General features: G+C 48.1%; 1 protein-coding gene across 2 annotated transcripts in view; it reads left to right on the top strand.

Moving 5' to 3' along the window:
- Nucleotides 1-18,727, top strand: part of LOC136627940 (catechol O-methyltransferase-like) — a 30,111-nt gene extending 11,384 nt beyond the window's left edge. For both annotated transcript variants that reach the window (XM_066603473.1, XM_066603472.1), the window contains exons 4-5: nucleotides 16,335-16,466; nucleotides 17,623-18,727. In XM_066603473.1, coding sequence (XP_066459570.1) covers nucleotides 16,335-16,466; nucleotides 17,623-17,802 — 312 coding nt within the window. In that variant the 3' untranslated portion in view covers nucleotides 17,803-18,727. The remainder of the gene's footprint in view (nucleotides 1-16,334; nucleotides 16,467-17,622) is intronic.
- The last annotated feature ends 404 nt before the right edge of the window (nucleotides 18,728-19,131 follow it).

Below are 19,131 nucleotides of genomic sequence, written 5' to 3'. Positions count from 1 at the left end.
GCACCACAGAGGGCAGAGATGACTCTTCCAGTGGTGTCACTTTGCCTGCGCTGCCTTGGACAGTGATGACAGCAGGGCCAGCTGATTGGGGGGACAGGATCGGACAGTTGCACAAGACACTGGCCAGCAGGTGCGGGCTAGGGCTGAAAACTGACATGGCTGGGAGTCAGCTCATCATAGTGCAGGAGCCATTGTCCTCCTAGTACTACGCCACCTGTCTTGCTGCTGTTGACCCTGGTCTGCTGCTGTCCGGTCCGTGATGTCGCCGTCCTTGTCCTCCACAGCCTGCCTGCTTGGGCCTTCCTTCCTAGGTGTTCCAGGACTTGCTCCAGCAGCTACTAAAGCACTGCAGGCAATCCATTGCTGGGGGCGGTACCCTGTCAGAGGCAAGAGCATGGCAGCCAATCCACAGATGGGGTCGGTTCCCGGTCAGTGACCCAGCCTAACCCATATCTCCACCCACAGTTCCAGTGGAGACAAGATACACCAGTACCAAAAGATATACCGTATGATTGGCATACTAATACGCATCTAAAAGTCTTTTCAACTTACTTCCATTTCAAAATGGAATATTTGTAAATCAATACTGTAATTGAGTTCTTGTTTTGATTTTTAAATACATCTTCTCTATTTTTGCTCCTCTGGGAAATTTAGTATGCAAATGGGAGATGGTACAATACCTGTACTATGCCACCTATTAGAAGGTAGCATTCCTGCAAGTCCTATATAATCTGTAGCCAGAGTTGATACATTTTCACAGATTCCAGCAAAATGGGACTCTGACAACACAGCTCTGCTCCTGACCTACATCATAGACTCTCACCCACCCAGCAACCTACTGAATGCTGATGGGGAAAACCTCTGAAACTGCCTGTCTGTATTTGGTTATCTTTTCCTTCTAGAGAAGACTGGTTTATATTCCCAATCATGTTAATAGGCCTGTTAACAGGTCAGACACTAACTTGCAGGAATGCTGCCTAACAGGTGGCACCCTATAGGCATTGTATCATCTTTCATTTGTATATGGTACTTTTATGAAAGCCTATTCACACAGGCCTGTTTTGAGGGTCCGCTATGTCCTTGTTAAGACACAGACCCCATTACTACCCTTTGCGGCATTTTGTTTTTTATTTTTATCATTGACCTCTATGGCGAGAAGCCTAGCAAAGGATGCTACATGTAAGGCTCTGTTCACATCTCCTTACATTGCTATGTAAGGAGGTACAAAAAAAGTATACCACGCAGTATGTATATTTTTTACAATGGGAGATAATGGTCAATGTATGTCACTCTATGCCTATACTGGGGCGTATGTGTCGACTTTCCATTAGAGGTATACTCTGACTGATAAGGATGTATAACCGCCAATGGAAGGGCTAAACATATTAATGGAGCCTAAAACGCATGATTTTAGTTTTTACATATGGTACCATAATTTTTTTCTTTTATGAAACATTGTAATGTCACAAAAACTTAGCAAAAAAACAGGATGTGTTATAATAATGGTGCAACTTTTTCATGCACCATCACTGCTGCATGGGAATGTATCTTTATAGGTTACAAAATATTAAGGAAGCTTTCGTCTGCTTGCTACATCCCTAAAAGTTTTATATACAGTAGTTAGTAAGATTGGAAAAAACACAAGTATTATCAAATCTACACTATTGTGACCAAAAGTATTTGAACTCCAGGCCATCACACCAACAAGAACTTGTTTGACATCCCAGCCTCCAGTCTTCTGGACTCCATAGTTAGAAGTGCTGTCCATTTACATTAAAGCTGTTAGCATGCACTTCTGATGGGGAGAAAAGTAAAAATAAATTCCATATGAGTTAGTTGCCAATCATCCTAAAGTTGGGAAACAAATTCCTTACAGATATCAGAATAAGCCCCCCAGATCAGTTAGGCTCTGCCCACATCACATCTGTCAGACGTATATGACAAGAGTATTCTCCGATATATATATATATATATATATATATATATATATATATATATATAAATTATGTGTGTGTGTGTGTGTGTGTGTGGCACAAGGCATATGTGTTACCCATAGGCTTTAATCTTAAAAAAACATGTACTGCCCATTATGGATTCTTTTGTGGTGGCTCACTCTGTAGGAAATAGCAGCACACAGGCTATATTGTTAAAAATAAATATGTTGGAGTATACCAGCCCGATGGAGGCCAAACTGGGACCAGACACAGATGTTGCTCATTTCAAACTAGTTACTGCATTTTTTTTTTCTTTGCTCTCTCCACTTCGGCATAAAATACAAGTCTTTTTTTTTTTTTCTTTAACAATAATATTTATTGAATTTTTAATTAAGCTTACATACAAAGGTACAGCAGTGTGAGAAAATTTGCAGTCTTGGTGTGACAGGGTGATTACAAACCTTGTATCTTCCAGATGAGTGTATACCAAGGTAATAGTAAGCAATTGTTGTTTTATATTACAACTTTCAATGCAGATTTCCAGAAAAATAATATTCAGAAAGTAACAATGGCCTGGCCAGGGCCAAATAGTGTGCTGACGGGGGGGAGGGGGAGAGTGGAAGGGGGGGTGTTCTTTCTTTCTCAGGACCGCCGCCTGTAGGAGCGAAGGCACCGAGAAACCATGTTTAGGTTAGTAGGTTCATTCCCGCCGTAGGGAGGGCATAATTTATCCATGGGGTCCATATATTAAGGAATTTGACATTTTTATCAGGTACCAATTCATGCGGCGTTTAACTTCGGAAAAGTCTAGGGAAGCTTTGCGCCAGGAATGGGCTATGGTTTGTTTTGTGGCTAAAAAGATGAAAGAAATCAATTTTCTGGAGTTTGGGGGTATAGCCGTGATCTTTTTGTTCAACAAGGCCTCCCAGTGATTTTTGCGCAGGTTATGATACGCTACAGAATAAATTAGAGTATCTTCTAATCCAAAGTCTTTTGACCCTGGGGCAGGACCACCATATATGGAGCATGTCTCCCGGGGAAGAACAGCCTCTGAAGCAGTCTTTAGAGTAACCAGGAACCACATGTGCAATTCGTGTTGGGACTAAGTACCAACGAAGTAGGATTTTGTATGAGGTTTCCAATATTAGTATGTTGCGGGCTCCTTGGTTGGTGGAACTCCAAATCTGAGACCACTCCTCCTCACTCAGAACATCCCCCTAAGTCTTGCTCCCACTTGGATACATATGGTAATTGTGTGCGGTAAGAGGTGTGAACAAGGTTTGAGTATATTTGAGAGATGATGCCTTTTGCCTGTGGGTGTTTAAGGCAGTAAGATTCAAAGGGGGTGAGGGTGAGTGGAGATTCTGTATTTTTCAATAAGGAGGACAGACAGTTTTTTAGCTGTAAATAACGGAATTATTCCGAGGGTGGTATATCCTTATTTTTCTGTAGGATAGTGAATGTAATCACTCCTTCGCGAGAAAGTAAATGGTAAACCTTAGTGATGCCTCTTTGTGTCCAGTTTTGAAAGGCCGAAGGGGAGTCATTACCCGGCGAAAAGAGCGGATTACGTAAGTGTGGCAGTAGGGGCAGGTGAGGGAAGAGCAAATTTCCGGAGTATTTTATAGAGTCCCAAACTCTTAGAGAGTGTTTTAGGATTGGATTAGATATTGCGGGCCTATGAGTCGGGGGGATCCATAATGGTGTGTCTACTGTAAGGGGATGAATTTCCATGGCCTCTATCGAGAGCCAGAGAGGGGTGTTTGTGGTGGAGTGTAGGGAGGCCAATTGGGCCACCTGGGCCGCCTGATAGTAGTTTGTGAGTCCCAAACCTCCTTTTCGTCTGTCTGTACAAGGTGGAACGTGCCACTCTAGGGATTGAGTTATTCCTGATAAAGCGAAAGGTCATCTACTGAAGTCTTTTCAGGAAATGCCCGGGAACCTGAACTGGGAGAGATCTGAAAAAATAGAGGCGTTTGGAAGAAACGACATCTTCAAGGAGTTCACTTTCCCAATCCACGATATGTGGTATCGGTCCCAGCTTTCCAACATTAGACGAAAATTACGGAGGAGTGGCATATAGTTTGTTTATAGTTTATCAAAGGAATTTGTCAAGCTCACCCCCAGATAGCCTAGAGACCCCGTCAACCATTGAAAATGGAAGTTAAATTGCAGTAAAGACAGTGTGTATGTGGGGGTAGGGTGAGATTGAAAGCTTTTGATTTGGTTTTGTTTATTTTTAAACCCAAGATAGACCCGAACCTGGACAGTTCTGCCATGAGATTTGGAATTGTAATGTGGGGGGACGATATTATAGCGAGTATATCGTCTGCAAACAGGCTAATTTTGTGATGGACACCCTCAATTCCATTAATGTCAGGATTATTATGGATTTTTATAGCTAAAGGCTCTAGTGCTAAAATAAAGAGGAGCGGGGAAACTGGGCAGCCCTGCCTTGTGCCCCGCTGGATTGTAAAGTTGTCAGAACAAAAGCCCTTGTAACCAACGAAGGCCTTTGGGGAGTTATATAGGATGCGTAACCAAGTTAGGAACTCAGCAGGAGTACAATGTTCTAGTACTGAAAACGGGTATGACCAGCTTAAGGTATCAAAGGCTTTAAATACGTCCAAGGAGAGCAAAATACAACAGTCTTTTTAGATGCGAGCCAGTATCTGATAAAGCTGTGTCCGAACTGGCTAAGAAAATAACACAGCTGTATTAGTAGGTAGCTTAGTGAGTAGAGATGAGCGAGCACCAAAATGCTCGGGTGCTCGTTACTCGGGACGAAATTTTCACGATGCTCGAGGGTTCGTTTCGAATAACGAACCCCATTGAAGTCAATGGGCGACCCGGGCATTTTTGTATATCGCCGATGCTCGCTAAGGTTTCCATTTGTGAAAATCTGGGCAATTCAAGAAAGTGATGGGAACGACACAGCAACGGATAGGGCAGGCAAGGGGCTGCATCTCAAGTTCCCAGGTCCCACTATTAAGCCACAATAGCGGCAAGAGTGCCCCCCCCCCTCCCAACAATTTTTACTTCTGAAAAGCCCTCATTAGCAATGCATACCCTAGCTAAGCACCACACTACCTCCAACAAAGCACAATCACTGCCTGCATGACACTCCGCTGCCACTTCTCCTGGGTTACATGCTGCCACCCCCCCCCCCCCCCCCCCCCCGCATGACGCAGTGTCCACAGCGCACACCAAATTGTCCCTGCGCAGCCTTCAGCCATGTCACACCACCCTCATGTCTATTTATAAGTGCGTCTGCCATGAGGAGGAACCGCAGGCACACACTGCAGAGAGTTGGCACGGCTAGGCAGTGACCCTCTTTAAAAGGGGCGGGGCGATAGCCCACAATGCTGTACAGAAGCAATGAGAAATCCAATCCTGTGCCACCGCCATCAGGAGCTGCACACGTGGGCATAGCAATGGGGAACCTATGTGCCACACACTATTCATTCTGTCAAGGTGTCTGCATGCCCCAGTCAGACCGGAGTTTTGTATAGTCACAGGCAGGTACAACTCCGCAATGGGAATTCCGTGTGCACCCACAGCATGGGTGGCTCCCTGGAACCCACCGGCTGTACATAAATGTATCCCATTGCAGTGCCCTGGACAGCAGAGCTAACGTCAGATTAAATGCAGGTGGGCTTCGGCCCACACTGCATGCCCCAACCTGACCGGTTTTTAATTCATAGACACAGGCAGGTACAACTCCCTATTGTGAAGTCCCTGTGGACCGACAGCATGGGTGGCTCCCTGGAACCCACCGGCGGTACATAACTATATCCCATTGCATTGCCCATCACAGCTGAGGTAATGTCATGTTAAATGCAGGTGGGCTTTGGCCCACACTGCATGCCCCAGTCAGACTGGGGTTCTTTAGAAGTGGACACGTGCAGTTACAACTCCGTGTGGACCGACAGCATGGGTGGGTGCCAGGAAGCCACCGGCGGTACATAAATATATCCCATTGCAGTGCCCAGCACAGCTGATGTAACGTCAGCTTTAATGCAGGTGGGCAAAAAATGTATTGGATTACACTGTAGGCGAGGGCCCCAAAAAATTGGTGTACCAACAGTACTAATGTACCTCAGAAAAATTGCCCATGCCCAACCAAGAGGGCAGGTGAAACCCATTAATCGCTTTGGTTAATGTGGCTTAATTTGTAACTAGGCCTGGAGGCAGCCCAGTTAAAATAAAAATTGGTTCAGGTGCAAGTTTCAACGCTTTAATGAGCATTGAAACGTATAAAAATTGTTTACAAAAATTATATGACTGAGCCTTGTGGGCCTAAGAAAAATTGCCCGTTCGGCATGATTACGTGAGGTTTCAGGAGGAGGAGGATGAATATAATACACAGATTGATGAAGCTAAAAGGTCCCCATTTTTTTTTTTTTTTTTTTAAATTCTTTATTTAACATTTTCTTTTTGGTTACAAAACATGAAATAAACTGTCAGGTGGGTCCTTCTGGTCACATAGATATTTGGGTAACATTGACCAACGTTACTGTAACCACTTGTGATTATTCATACTCCTTCGGGTTATGATTCTTGTTTAATGTTCTTGCCTGACTTGGTTTTCCTGACCCGTGTCTGTCAAAACCGTTGTTTTTCAAATAAACTATGCTACGTGTAACTTCTATAAGTGGACTTACATATATTAGGAGAAGAGGTGGGGTGGGGGGTGGATAGGTGGGACACCACATATGTCTGTGTTAAATCTCAGAGTTGAGTGTACTCATCCGTGTTCTGGAATTCCATCCAGTGATACCAAGTCTTCCTGAAATTGTTTTGCGTACCTCTCAGTGTGGCCGTGAGGTCCTCCATCTCCATTATCCAGTTTACCGCGTTGAACCACATCCTTATATTAGGTGGCTCAGTCTGTCTCCATAGTCTGGGGACGCAGGATCTCGCCGCGTTAATCAGATGGCGAACCACTGACTTCTTGTATGTGGAGACAGGTACGTCGCAGTGATGCAGGAGGAAGAGGGCCGGAGTTTTGTTTAGGGTGTATGTAGTGAACTTGGATGTGATTCTCCACACTTCCGACCAGAAGCTCGTCAACACTGGGCAGTCCCAAAAGATATGTAATGCAGTCCCCTGTTCTGATCTGCATCTCCAGCATAATGGGGAGATCGAGGGGAACATTTTGTGTAGGTGGGAGGGCACCCTGTACCAGCGCGATAGGATCTTGTATCCTGATTCCTGTATCTGACTTGACATGGATGTTGTATGTGTCAATGTAAATATTCTCTCCCTTTCCTCTGGGGTAAATGTTGTGTTAAGGTCTTTTTCCCATTGCTGTATATATCTTGGGGGTGGGTTCTCCTTTTGTGTGGTTATGATGTTGTACATCCTTGACAGTGTGTGTCTGGAGGGGCCTTTTTCACTACATGCAATCTCGAATTGTGTCTTGGGGCGTGAGTATAGGTTTGGGTGGGGGAGGGATCGGAGGAAATGCCTTAGTTGGACTTTTTGCCAGAATGTGAGCCTGGTTTGGTCCATCTCTTCTCCTGTATCCTCTCCTGTCCACCACTGGCCCTCTCTGAGGAAGTGACTCGCCCTGAAATTCCCTCTCGTTAGCCTTTCTTGGTATATTTTACCCTCCTTGCCCGGTGGGAAACCCGGGTTGCCTAGTATCAGATACATGGGGGAGGGGCTAGGGGATACTCCCGCTTCCTCCTTGATCCTTGTTAGACTTATCAATGTGGGGCCTATGGTTGGGTGATTTGTCAGCTCTGTTGTGGCCTGATTTTTAATCCAGGGGAGTACTACCAGAGGTATCGGTGTTGCCGTCTGCTCTAGGTCCACCCACTGTTTGGCTCCCCTGTGTCTATGCCAGTCTATTATACGTGCTAGGTGAACCGCCTGGTAGTATCTGAGGAAGTTCGGCAGGCCCATCCCACCCTCCTTCTTTGGTCTCGTCAAGGTGTTGTGATATTCGGGTTGGTTTAGTTGCCCATATAAATTTAGACATGAGGGAAGATAATTGCTGAAAAAATTTCCTGGGTACGTGTATTGGTAAGGCCTGTAGTAGGTATAACACTCTCGGTAAGATGTTCATCTTGAATATGGCCCCCCCTCCCAAACCACGAGAAGAGTCCCTTTGTCCATGAGTTTAGGTCTAGGCGGATCTTGTTTATTAGACTAGGGTAGTTTGCGGAGAACAGCTCTGTTACCTTAGGCGTAAGATAGATCCCCAGGTAGAGGGTTTTGTCCCTCCTCCAGGGGAACGAGAATGAGTCTTTGAGCTCTTCCGCGAGGGATTGTGGGAGCGATATATTCATTGCCGCAGATTTCTGATAATTAATCTTGAAGTTTGACAGTTGTGTGTATCTGTCAATTTCTGTTACTAGGTTGGGTAGGGATATTCGTGGTTTAGTGATAAAAAATAGCAGATCATCCGCGTAGGCTGCAATTTTATGTTCTGTGTCCTTTAGGGCTAGTCCCCCTATGTCTTGGTTGGACCGGATGTGGTTTAGGAGGGGTTCCAGACAAATGACGAAGATCAGTGGCGATAGTGGGCAGCCCTGTCTTGTCCCATTTGTGATGGGGAAGGGGGTCGAGAGCTGTCCATTTACCCTAACCACTGCTGTTGGGTTAGAATACAGGCTCGCCAGCCACTGTGTCATATGAGGTCCCGTTCCCAGTTGTGACAGGGTGGCAAATAAGAAATCCCAGTCCACCCTGTCGAATGCTTTTTCTGCATCCGTTGACAGTATGCACATTGGGATCGATAGTTTTTCTGCGTAGTGGATCAGGTTCACGGCTTTTATGGTGTTATCTCTGGCTTCTCTCTGTGGCACAAAGCCCACCTGGTCTTTGTGTATTAGTTTCTGTAGGTATGGGGATATTCGGTTTGCTAATATTTTGGAGAACAATTTAAGGTCTACATTTAAGAGAGATATGGGTCTATAACTCTGACATTGTGCAGGATCTTTCCCCTCCTTTGGTATCACTGTTATGTGGGCCCTCAAGGAGTCTCTGGGCATATTGTGCCCAAGTGTCAACGAGTTATATGCCCTTAAGAAATGGGGTGATAGGATTCCCGTGAATTTTTTGTAATATGGTAGGGTTAATCCATCTGGGCCTTGTGCTTTTCCAGAGGGGGCTTCTGATAGGACTTTGGCTAATTCGTTCTGCGTTATTGGGGCGTCCATTGCTTCTATAGCTTCTTGTGTGAATTTGCCTAATTTTGCTTGCCGGATGTACTCTCGTATATGTTTTTTCCGTGCTTCTCTGTCCTGCTCTGCTTGGGGGGTGGGGAGGTTGTATAACTTTTGGTAAAATTCCCTGAATGTTTCCGTGATCTGTTTGGGCATGTGGAGTGTCTTCCCTTTGGCGTTTGTGATATGTGGGACGTATGTTCTCTCTCTTGCGTTACGTAATGCCCGTGCCAACGTCCGGCTAGGTTTATTGCCAAATTCAAAGAAGTGTCTTCTGCACTTTACAAGGTTCATCTTTGCCTGATCTAAACTTATTTTGCGCACTTTGTCCCTCAGTTGTGCTAGTTCTATGCCTTGTGTCCGGTCTGATGGAGATTAGGATTGACACTCCCTTCGTTTTGGTCTCTGCGTTTGTGCTGTGGTACGCTTTCGGGAACCTCGCGTTCCCAAACCTCGGGACAGCGTCCGTGCGGAAGTGTGTTTCTTGAATAAAGGCTATCTTCGCCCTTTTCTTCCAGAGGAGATGAAGGATGGAGGACCTCTTTTCAGGGACGTTGAGCCCCTGCGCATTAATAGAAATGATCGAGAGGTTAGTGTGATCTGCAGACATGGTCACTCGCCTGGCGACCTCGAGAATCAGTTACAATTATTAGCAGTTTGTGGTTAGAGGGGAGGGGCAGAGGGGGGGAGGATAGAAGGGGTGGGTAGTAGACAAGAGGGCTTAACAGACAGGGGATAACAAAATATTGAACACTCTATATTTTATATTTATCCGGAGGCCTGGACCCCTGCCGAAAAAGAGGCTGAGCCGAGGTCTCCGGAGCCCTATTTGGGGGTACGAGAAAAGGCTCTGGGCGGAGAGAAAGGCCGCTGCTCCACTCTCGGCGGTCTATCCCGGAGTGTGGTCTTCACAGACGAGCACTGACGTGAGGTGGATAACTCGTTCTGTTGTGGTTGTGAGCTGCTCTGCCGCAACTTGTCTGTCCATGGGAAACCGACAGTTTAAACAAAAAAGTCCAGTCATGTGCGGGCGGATGGATTCAAGATGATGAGAGTTCCTTCTGTGGGGTCGTTTTGTGTCCTGTAGGAGCTGTGGAGGTGGATTTTGCTGAGACTTCTCTCTTTACGCCCACTCGGAGGTATGGCAGGTTTCTGCGTTTCGTTATGAGTTAACCCTGTTAAAGTTCTTTTTCCTAGGATTTTCGTATTGGGAGCATCTTTGGGTGTTCTAGCTGAGGCCGGCTTTCAGGTTGTGTTTTCCGTTTCCTTGGTGTAATGGGGACCGCCCCTTTAGTTGGATGTCGTAGGGGGGTCTATTGGTAGTGTCCAATCCGGAATAGGTACAGGGGGCTCCTCCAAGAAGGCGAACGCCCCTTCCAGGTCAGCTGGTGTTTTGACCGTGTATAAGCGGCCTCTTTTGCGCAGGATCAGGTGGAAGGGGTGTCCCCACTTGTAGGTTGCGTCTGCCCTACGCGCTGCGTCTAGTAGAGGACGGATCAGTCTTCGGCTATTTAATGTTAACCTGGATACGTCTGGTAGGATGGTGATCTCGTTTCCTCTGAATCTGACCGCGCCTTGTTCCCATGCCACGCGTAATATCTCTTCTTTTTGTCGGTAGAAGTGTACCCTGCAAATAACGTCTCTGGGAAAATTCGCGTTTCGCGCTCTCCCCCCGAGCAGGCGATGGACTCTGTCGAGCTCTATTGCCCTGTCTTCTGGCCTGTGTAGGAGTTTGTTGAAGATCGTTGTGACAGTCGTATAGTGCTTCTGGTGGGATGTCTTCTGGAATGCCTCTCAGTTTTAGGTTATTGCGCCGTCCTCTGTTTTCCACATCATCTAAGTGCAGGGTTAGGTCTCTGATCTGTCTTTGCTGCTTTTCCAACGTTTCAGCGAGATGTTGAAAATCCATACACGGGGCGACTGTTGTCTGTTCTAGGGTGTTGACCCGTTCCGTAAGTTCTTGTACTGAGAGCTTCACCTCTGATAGGGCTGTTTCTTGTTTCTCTTCAATACGCCTCAGGTGCGCTTCTAGATCAAGTTTAGTGGGAAGCTCACACATCATTTTCCAGAGTGCCTTTAGGGTCTGCGTGTCATCTGCCGGTGGGTCTTGGGGATTTTGGATGGCACTGGCTGCTGTTGGAAGGGCATTGCTTGTCGGCATGTTGTGCCCCATGCCCCTGGGACCGTCTGGGTATGTGGCTGCTTTAAGGATGGGGGAGGTAGCGGTTGCCCCCTTTACATTGTTCTTTGTGGGTGCTAGCTGTTGTGGACCCTCAGGAGCTTCTTGGCTGGGATGCCCTCTGCAGCTGTGCTCCTGTCTTTCCTGCTCGTGGGTGAGTACCTCTGCTTGCTGGGCTGCTGCTGTCATGGGAGTACTCTATGCCCTCCTGCCTCTGTGTTGGGCTGCCCCTGGGGGACCCTCCCGGTACCTGCATGCTTATGGAGCTTTGCGCTGGTGACCGGCTCTCCCCCCTGTCTTCTCCCTCCGATCGTTGGGCTCCTTCATGTGCGGGGGTGTCCGAGGAGACCTCCGGTGCTGGCACCTTGCTTTTCCTGCCGTCTCCTTTCACTGTCTGCGGCGCGGTCCGCGCCGGCTGCGGGGCTTTCTCAGTGGAGCGCGGAGAGTGCAGCTCCACGTGTCTGCCCGGCGCCATGTTCCCTGTCCTGCGTCCGGTCTCCGCGGTGCCCGCTCCTTGCAGGTATCTGCTCAGCGGCGTGCTGGTAGTCGGTGGGGGGTCTCCCCTGCGTCTTCCCCCTTTCATGTGCCCTGCTGTCGCTGCTGTGATGTCGGGTATTGGTTTTTCTGTAGTTAGCGGCAGCGGAGCTCTTTCACCCGCGACTTCACTCCTTCATGCCCAAACCCCGCCCCTCAAAGGTCCCCATTTTTGATGGTGATAGAGAACGATGCTTCCATCCGCGGGTGCAGCCTACGTATTGTTTAGGTATCGCTGCTGTCCGCTGGTGGAGAAGAAAAGTCTGGGGAAATCCAGGCTTTGCTCATCTTTAGGAGTGTAAGCCTGTCGGCACTGTCAGTTGACAGGCGGGTACGCTTCTCCATGATGATTTCCCCCAGCCGCACTAAACACCCTCTCTGACAAGACGCTAGCCACAGGACAAGCAAGCACCTCCAGGGCATAGAGCGCGAGTTCAGGCCACGTGTCCAGCTTCGACACCCAGTAGTTGTAGGGGGCAGAGGCGTCACAGAGGACTGTCGTGCGATCAGCTACGTACTCCCTCACCATCCTTTTACAGTGCTCCCGCCGACTCAGCCTTGTCTGGGGAGCGGTGACACAGTCTTGCTGGGGAGCCAGAAAGCTGTCAAAGGCCTTAGAGAGTGTTCCCCTGCCTGTGCTGTACATGCTGCCTGATCTCCGCGCCTCCCCTGCTACCTGGCCCTCGGAACTGCACCTTCTGCCACTAGCGCTGTCGGATGGGAATTTTACCATCAGTTTGTCCGCCAGGGTCCTGTGGTATAGCATCACTCTTGAACCCCTTTCCTCTTCGGGTATGAGAGTGGAAAGGTTCTCCTTATACCGTGGGTCGAGCAGTGTGTACACCCAGTAATCCGTAGTGGCCAGAATGCGTGTAACGCGAGGGTCACGAGAAAGGCATCCTAACATGAAGTCAGCCATGTGTGCCAGGGTACCTGTACGCAACACATGGCTGTCCTCACTAGGAAGATCACTTTCAGGATCCTCCTCCTCCTCCGGCCATACACGCTGAAAGGATGACAGGCAAGCAGCATGGGTATCCTCAGCAGTGGGCCAAGCTGTCTCTTCCCTCTCCTCCTCATGCTCCTCCACCTCCTCCTCAACGCGCTGAGATATAGACAGGAGGGTGCTCTGACTATCCAGCGACATACTGTCTTCCCCCGCCTCCGTTTCCGAGCGCAAAGCGTCTGCCTTTATGCTTTGCAGGGAACTTCTCAAGAGGCATAGCAGAGGAATGGTGATGCTAACGATTGCAGCATCGCCGCTCACCATCTGGGTAGACTCCTCAAAGTTTCCAAGGACCTGGCAGATGTCTGCCAACCAGGCCCACTCTTCTGTAAAGAATTGAGGAGGCTGACTCCCACTGCGCCGCCCATGTTGGAGTTGGTATTCCACTATAGCTCTACGCTGCTCATAGAGCCTGGCCAACATGTGGAGCGTAGAGTTCCACCGTGTGGGCACGTCGCACAGCAGTCGGTGCACTGGCAGATTAAACCGATGTTGCAGGGTAGCAGCGTCCGTGTGGGATTTGCGGAAATGTGTGCAGAGCCGGCGCACCTTTCCGAGCAGGTCTGACAAGCGTGGATAGCTTTTCAGAAAGCGCTGAACCACCAAATTAAAGACGTGGGCCAGGCATGGCATGTGCGTGAGGCTGTCGAGCTGCCGAGCCGCCACCAGGTTATGGCCGTTGTCACATATGACCATGCCTGGTTGGAGGCTCAGCGGCGCAAGCCAGCGGTCGGTCTGCTCTGTCAGACCCTGCAGCAGTTCGTGGGCCGTGTGCCTCTTCTCTCCTAAGCTGAGTAGTTTCAGCACGGCCTGCTGACGCTTGCCCACCGCTGTGCTGCCACGCCGCGCGACACCGACTGCTGGCGACGTGCTGCTGCTGACACATCTTGATTGCGAGACAGAGGTTGCGTAGGAGGAGGAGGGTGGTTTAGTGGAGGAAGCATACACCGCCGCAGATACCACCACCGAGCTGGGGCCCGCAATTCTGGGGGTGGGTAGGACATGAGCGGTCCCAGGCTCTGCCTCTGTCCCAGCCTCCACTAAATTCACCCAATGTGCCGTCAGGGAGATATAGTGGCCCTGCCCGCCTGTGCTTGTCCACGTGTCCGTTGTTAAGTGGACCTTGGCAGTAACCGCGTTGGTGAGGGTGCGTACAATGTTGTGGGAGACGTGGTCGTGCAGGGCTAGGACGGCACATCGGGAAAAGTAGTGGCGACTGGGAACAGAGTAGCGCGGGGCCGCCGCTGCCATCATGCTTTTGAAAGCCTCCGTTTCCACAACCCTATACGGCAGGATCTCCAGGCTGATAAATTTGGCTATGTGCACGTTTAACGCTTGAGCGTGCGGGTGCGTGGCGGCGCGCTTGCGCTCCAACACTTGCGCTAGCGACGGCTGGACGGTGCGCTGGGAGACATTGGTGGATGGGGCCGAGGACAATGGAGGTGAGGGTGTGGGTGCAGGCCAGGAGACGGTAGTGCCTGTTTCCTGAGGGGGGGTTGGATCTCAGTGGCAGGTTGGGGCACAGGGGGAGAGGCAGTGGTGCAAACCGGAGGCGGTGAACGGCCTTCGTCCCACCTTGTGGGGTGCTTGGTCATCATATGTCTGTGCATGCTGGTGGTGGTGAGGCTGGTGGTGGTGGCTCCCCGGCTGATCTTGGCGCGACAAAGGTTGCACACCACTGTTCGTCAGTCGTCTGCACTCTCAGTGAAAAACTGCCAGACCTTTTGAGCACCTCGGCCTCTGCAGGGTGGCATGGCGCGAGGGGGCGCTTTGGGAAACAGTTGGTGAATTATTCGGTCTGGTCCTGCCTCTACCCCTGGCCACCGCACTGGCTCTTCCAACCTGCCCTGCTGCTGCACTTGCCTCCCCCTCTGAAGACTTGTCCTCAGTAGGCTTAGCAAACCAGGTGGGGTCAGTCACCTCATCGTCCTGCTGCTCTTCCTCCGAATCCTCTGTGCGCTCCTCCCTCGGACTTACTTCAATTACTACTACCTGAGTGATAGACAACTGTGTCTCATCGTCATCGTCCTCCTCACCCACTGAAAGCTCTTGAGACAGTTGCCGGAAGTCCCCAGCCTCATCCCCCGGACCCCGGGAACTTTCCAAAGGTTGGGCATCGGTCACGACAAACTCCTCCAGTGAGAGAGGAACCATTGCTGCCCATTCTGGGCAGGGGCCCGAGAACAGTTCCTGGGAGTCTGCCTGCTCCTCAGAATGTGTCATTGTAATGGAGTGAGGAGGCTGGGAGGAAGGAGGAGCAGCAGCCAGAGGATTCAGAGTTGCAGCAGTGGACGGCGCTGAATTCTGGGTGGTGGATAGATTGCTGGATGCACTTTCTGCCATCCACGACAGGACCTGCTCACACTGCTCATTTTCTAATAAAGGTCTACCGCGTGGACCCATTAATTGTGAGATTAATCTTGGGACGCCAGAAACGTGCCTCTCTCCTAATCCCGCAGCAGCCGAGTGCGATACACCTGGATCAGGAGCTCGGCCTGTGCCCACACCCTGACTTGGGCCTCCACGTCCACGTTGTCTAGGCCTACCCCTACCCCTCAGCATGGTGTATTACCAGTAGTGCAGAAACAGAACGCTGTAATTAAATGTGCGCTTATTGGCCTGTGGTTGGAGGATGACTTTGCTTACGGAACGCACAGCAGAGCCAGGAAAGAATTTTGCGCAAGCCTGCTGTAACACTTAGCTGGCTGCGTATTAATTAGGACTACTACCCCCAGCAGAGACCCAGTACACTCAGGACGGTCACAGGCAGCCCAAATAGATTTTTTTTGTCCCAAATTTTTTTGGAAAAGCCCACTGCCTATATAGACAGTATATGTCTTTCACCTTTTTCACTGTCCCTGCCTCAGCACTACTGGCCCTATACTATGTAAAATTACTGCAGACTGAGGACGCAATGTTCTGCACGGCCGATATACAAAAAAAAAAATGTGCAACACTACAAAAAGCAGCCTCAATAGTACTGCACACGGTCAGATGTGGCCCTAAGAAGGACCGTTGGGGTTCTTGAAGCCTAAAATCACTCCTAACACTCTCCCTATAGCAGCTCCAGCATCAGCAGCACTTTCCCTCAGCTATGTCAGAATGCATCTGTGGTGAGCCACGGGCAGGGCAGATTTAAATACTCGGGTGACACCTGATCTCCCCAGCCACTCACTGCAGGGGGGTGGTATAGGGCTTGAACATCACAGGAGGAAGTTGTAATGCCTTCCCTGTCTTTCTATTGGCCAGAAAAGCGCGCTAACGTCTCAGAGAGGAAACTGAAAGTAACCGGAACATCGCGTGGTGCTCGCCTCTAGTAACGAGCATCTCGAACACGCTAATGCCCGAACGAGTACGTTCGCTCATCTCTATTAGTGAGTAAGCAAGAAAGACCTCATGTTGATGTATATTATACAGTTTGTCTGCTGCGTTTTGCAAATTGAAGAACGGCGTCATCAGTGGGCATTTACCGCTTTAAAAAAGTCCTCTATTCTTTTCTTTTCAAGGTACAAATAATAGAGGGAAATACACAAGATATTATTCCCCAGCTGAAGAAGAAATATGAACTGGACACACTGGACTTCGTGTTTGTGGACCACTGGAAGGACAAATACACAGACGATACGAAGCTTTTGGAGGTAAGCTGTGCGCCGTATTGCTTGTGCGTTTACTAATGTAGTTCAGAGAAGATTTGGTTGAAGAATATTGTTAATGCCCAGAAAGTGGTCAGTCCATTTATTTTTCCCATACCAAACACTCTCAAAATGCACTACTTCTAGTAACAAGAGTAAGATATAGACTGTGTGGGGGACGTTCGTAGATTTATTTATTTAATTTTTTTGCACAAAAATATGCGACCCTCTTTCTGTCTGCCTTTTAACAAAAAGGTGTGTGCATGGCTTGTTGTGAGGACGTACGGGGCAGAAGTTCTCTGAACCTACATGAATTTACAGATCACAAAACTTCATAGGCCTCGTACATGGAGTAATTAAGATTTACTCTCCAAACCCATACTGTTAATTAGAGATGAGCGAACGTGCTCGGCCACGCCCCTTTTTCGCCCGAATACCGCGATTTTCGAGTACTTCCGTACTCGGGCGAAAAAATTCGGGGGTCGCCGTGGCGGCGCGGGGGGTTGCAGCGGGAGTGGGGGGGAGAGGGAGAGAGAGAGGGCTCCCCCCTGTTCCCCGCTGCTACCCCCCCCCCACGCCGCCACGGCGACCCCCACCCCCCGGCGACCCCCGAGTACTTTTCACCCGAGTAGTGAAGTACTCGAAAATTGCGGTATTCGGGTGAAAAAGGGGCGTGGCCGAGCACGTTCGCTCATCTCTACTGTTAATCTGTTATCTTTAAAATCCCAATTAATCCCGCTCTTTGGTATGTGTATCTATCTTCAGAGGTTTTGTTATACCATGCAGATGAAGAGACCTAAGTAGTCTCAAAAGCTTGCGCTGTTAACACCATTTCTTTTTGTTAGTCATTAAAAGGTATGATATCTACAAGATGAATGGTTTTTCTGAGAGCAACAACATTTAGTATAGTAATGAAATATCTTACCCATTGTATAATTATTACTACATTGGTACATTCAGGCATGCAGTCTACTAGATTACTTCATAGTTGTTAACAAGATCTCCATGCCAACTGCTAACAGGCTGGATATTTAAAATCCAATTCTGTACAGCTAATCTTGGTATTCAGGACCACATGGGTGAACAGGTTAGCTGCTGATTTATTATCACACTGGATGCTTTAATAGTAGTGATTTCACTACCTGTTTTTCTCTTTCTGCAGAAGTGCAACCTGCTTAGAAAAGGCTCAGTAATTCTCGCTGACAACGTCATTATTCCAGGTGCCCCAGATTTTCTCCAATACGTGCGCTCCTGTGGCCGATATGACTGCACAAACTATCCTTCAGTGGTGGAGTACAGGACCGAGAATGATGCGCTAGAAAAGGCTGTATACAGGGGATAGTCACTTTTAGAGTATGTAGATACACAGCGAATTTGCAGGAAAATCATCAGAATATTACAACAGCAGCAAAATGGATGACATTTTAACACCTCTCATCCTGACTTTATGGAAAAGATCTGCATGGAAATTGGCACAAAGGGTTGATTCTAAATTCGCAGCATGTCTATTTGTTGTGTATTTTCGCTGAGGATTTCACCCTTTACAATGTAGAGAGTAAAATCTGTTGCAAATTCACAACAAAATTCACATTTAAAATATGCAGATTTTGCCCCAGAAGCGTGGCAAAACTCGCAAGTGGATTTCAGACAAAAAAATTTGCCCTATGTGCATACCTTTTTACAGGGCTCCTTTCATCTGACTATAAAGTCATTACAAGATGCCCTCAGACAATTGAGTGCTTTACCCTGCAGTATTGGTTTTCTGTTTTCCAAAACTGGAAAAGATGAGTGCTAGGATTATGCAGTTATTTAAGAGGACAGGGGGCAATGCCAAAAGAATGCAAACTAAACTTTGCAGTAGTCCTAACTCTGATGTATTTCCCCACTATTTCTGTTACAGCTGGCACTAGAGGCACAGGTTATTGGTCTTGGTACTAGAAATCACCACATTCAGTTATATAGTGCCTGTCCTTCTTTCACCAATACTCTGCTCAATGGTGTCCCAGGTATCTTCGTAGTCTGCCAAAACCAACAATGTAGAACTACTTAGGTCTTGAATGTAAGCTCTTGTGAAGTTGGATGTTGTTGACTCCATTGTTTAACCAGATTTTCTAGCTGGTCCAATAATAATGCTTACTATGTGGAGGACTGAATAATGTTAATGAAACTTTCCTACATCTCTACTCATTTGACTTTTTTACCTGTCATCATTTTATACACCAATATAAATATGTTGGCTCTATATAAATAAAGATTATTATAAAGGGTTTTTGTACAACTCAATGTTTATATACAATATTTCTTGAATTAACAGATATATAAAACATAGTTGGAAAGCATTGGATTTTGCAGAAGAACCAAATATTCACATTAAAAGGGATTGGCCAGTTTTAAAAACTAGTCATGGTCTAGCCTTAGGATAGGCCATTAATGCTGTTTACCAAGCTAGTGTGCTCATGCAATAAACAAATTTCTGCAGAGAGCAGAACCCCTTCCTCATGGAGTAAAATAACAAATCGTGATATGCTCACCTCTCCCTGCTCCCGCTGTATACTGCACCAGTGTTTGGTAGCCCACTTCAGTCTTTATTTACAGCTGCAGTGCCTCCCACTGGGATTGATCTCCATTATTGGCTGTATGATGAAATGATACTAGTAGACAGTCACTCATC

Source organism: Eleutherodactylus coqui, chromosome 5 (assembly GCF_035609145.1).
Source record: "Eleutherodactylus coqui strain aEleCoq1 chromosome 5, aEleCoq1.hap1, whole genome shotgun sequence".
Taxonomy (NCBI): domain Eukaryota; kingdom Metazoa; phylum Chordata; class Amphibia; order Anura; family Eleutherodactylidae; genus Eleutherodactylus; species Eleutherodactylus coqui.
This window is presented reverse-complemented; position numbering and strand designations above follow the sequence as displayed.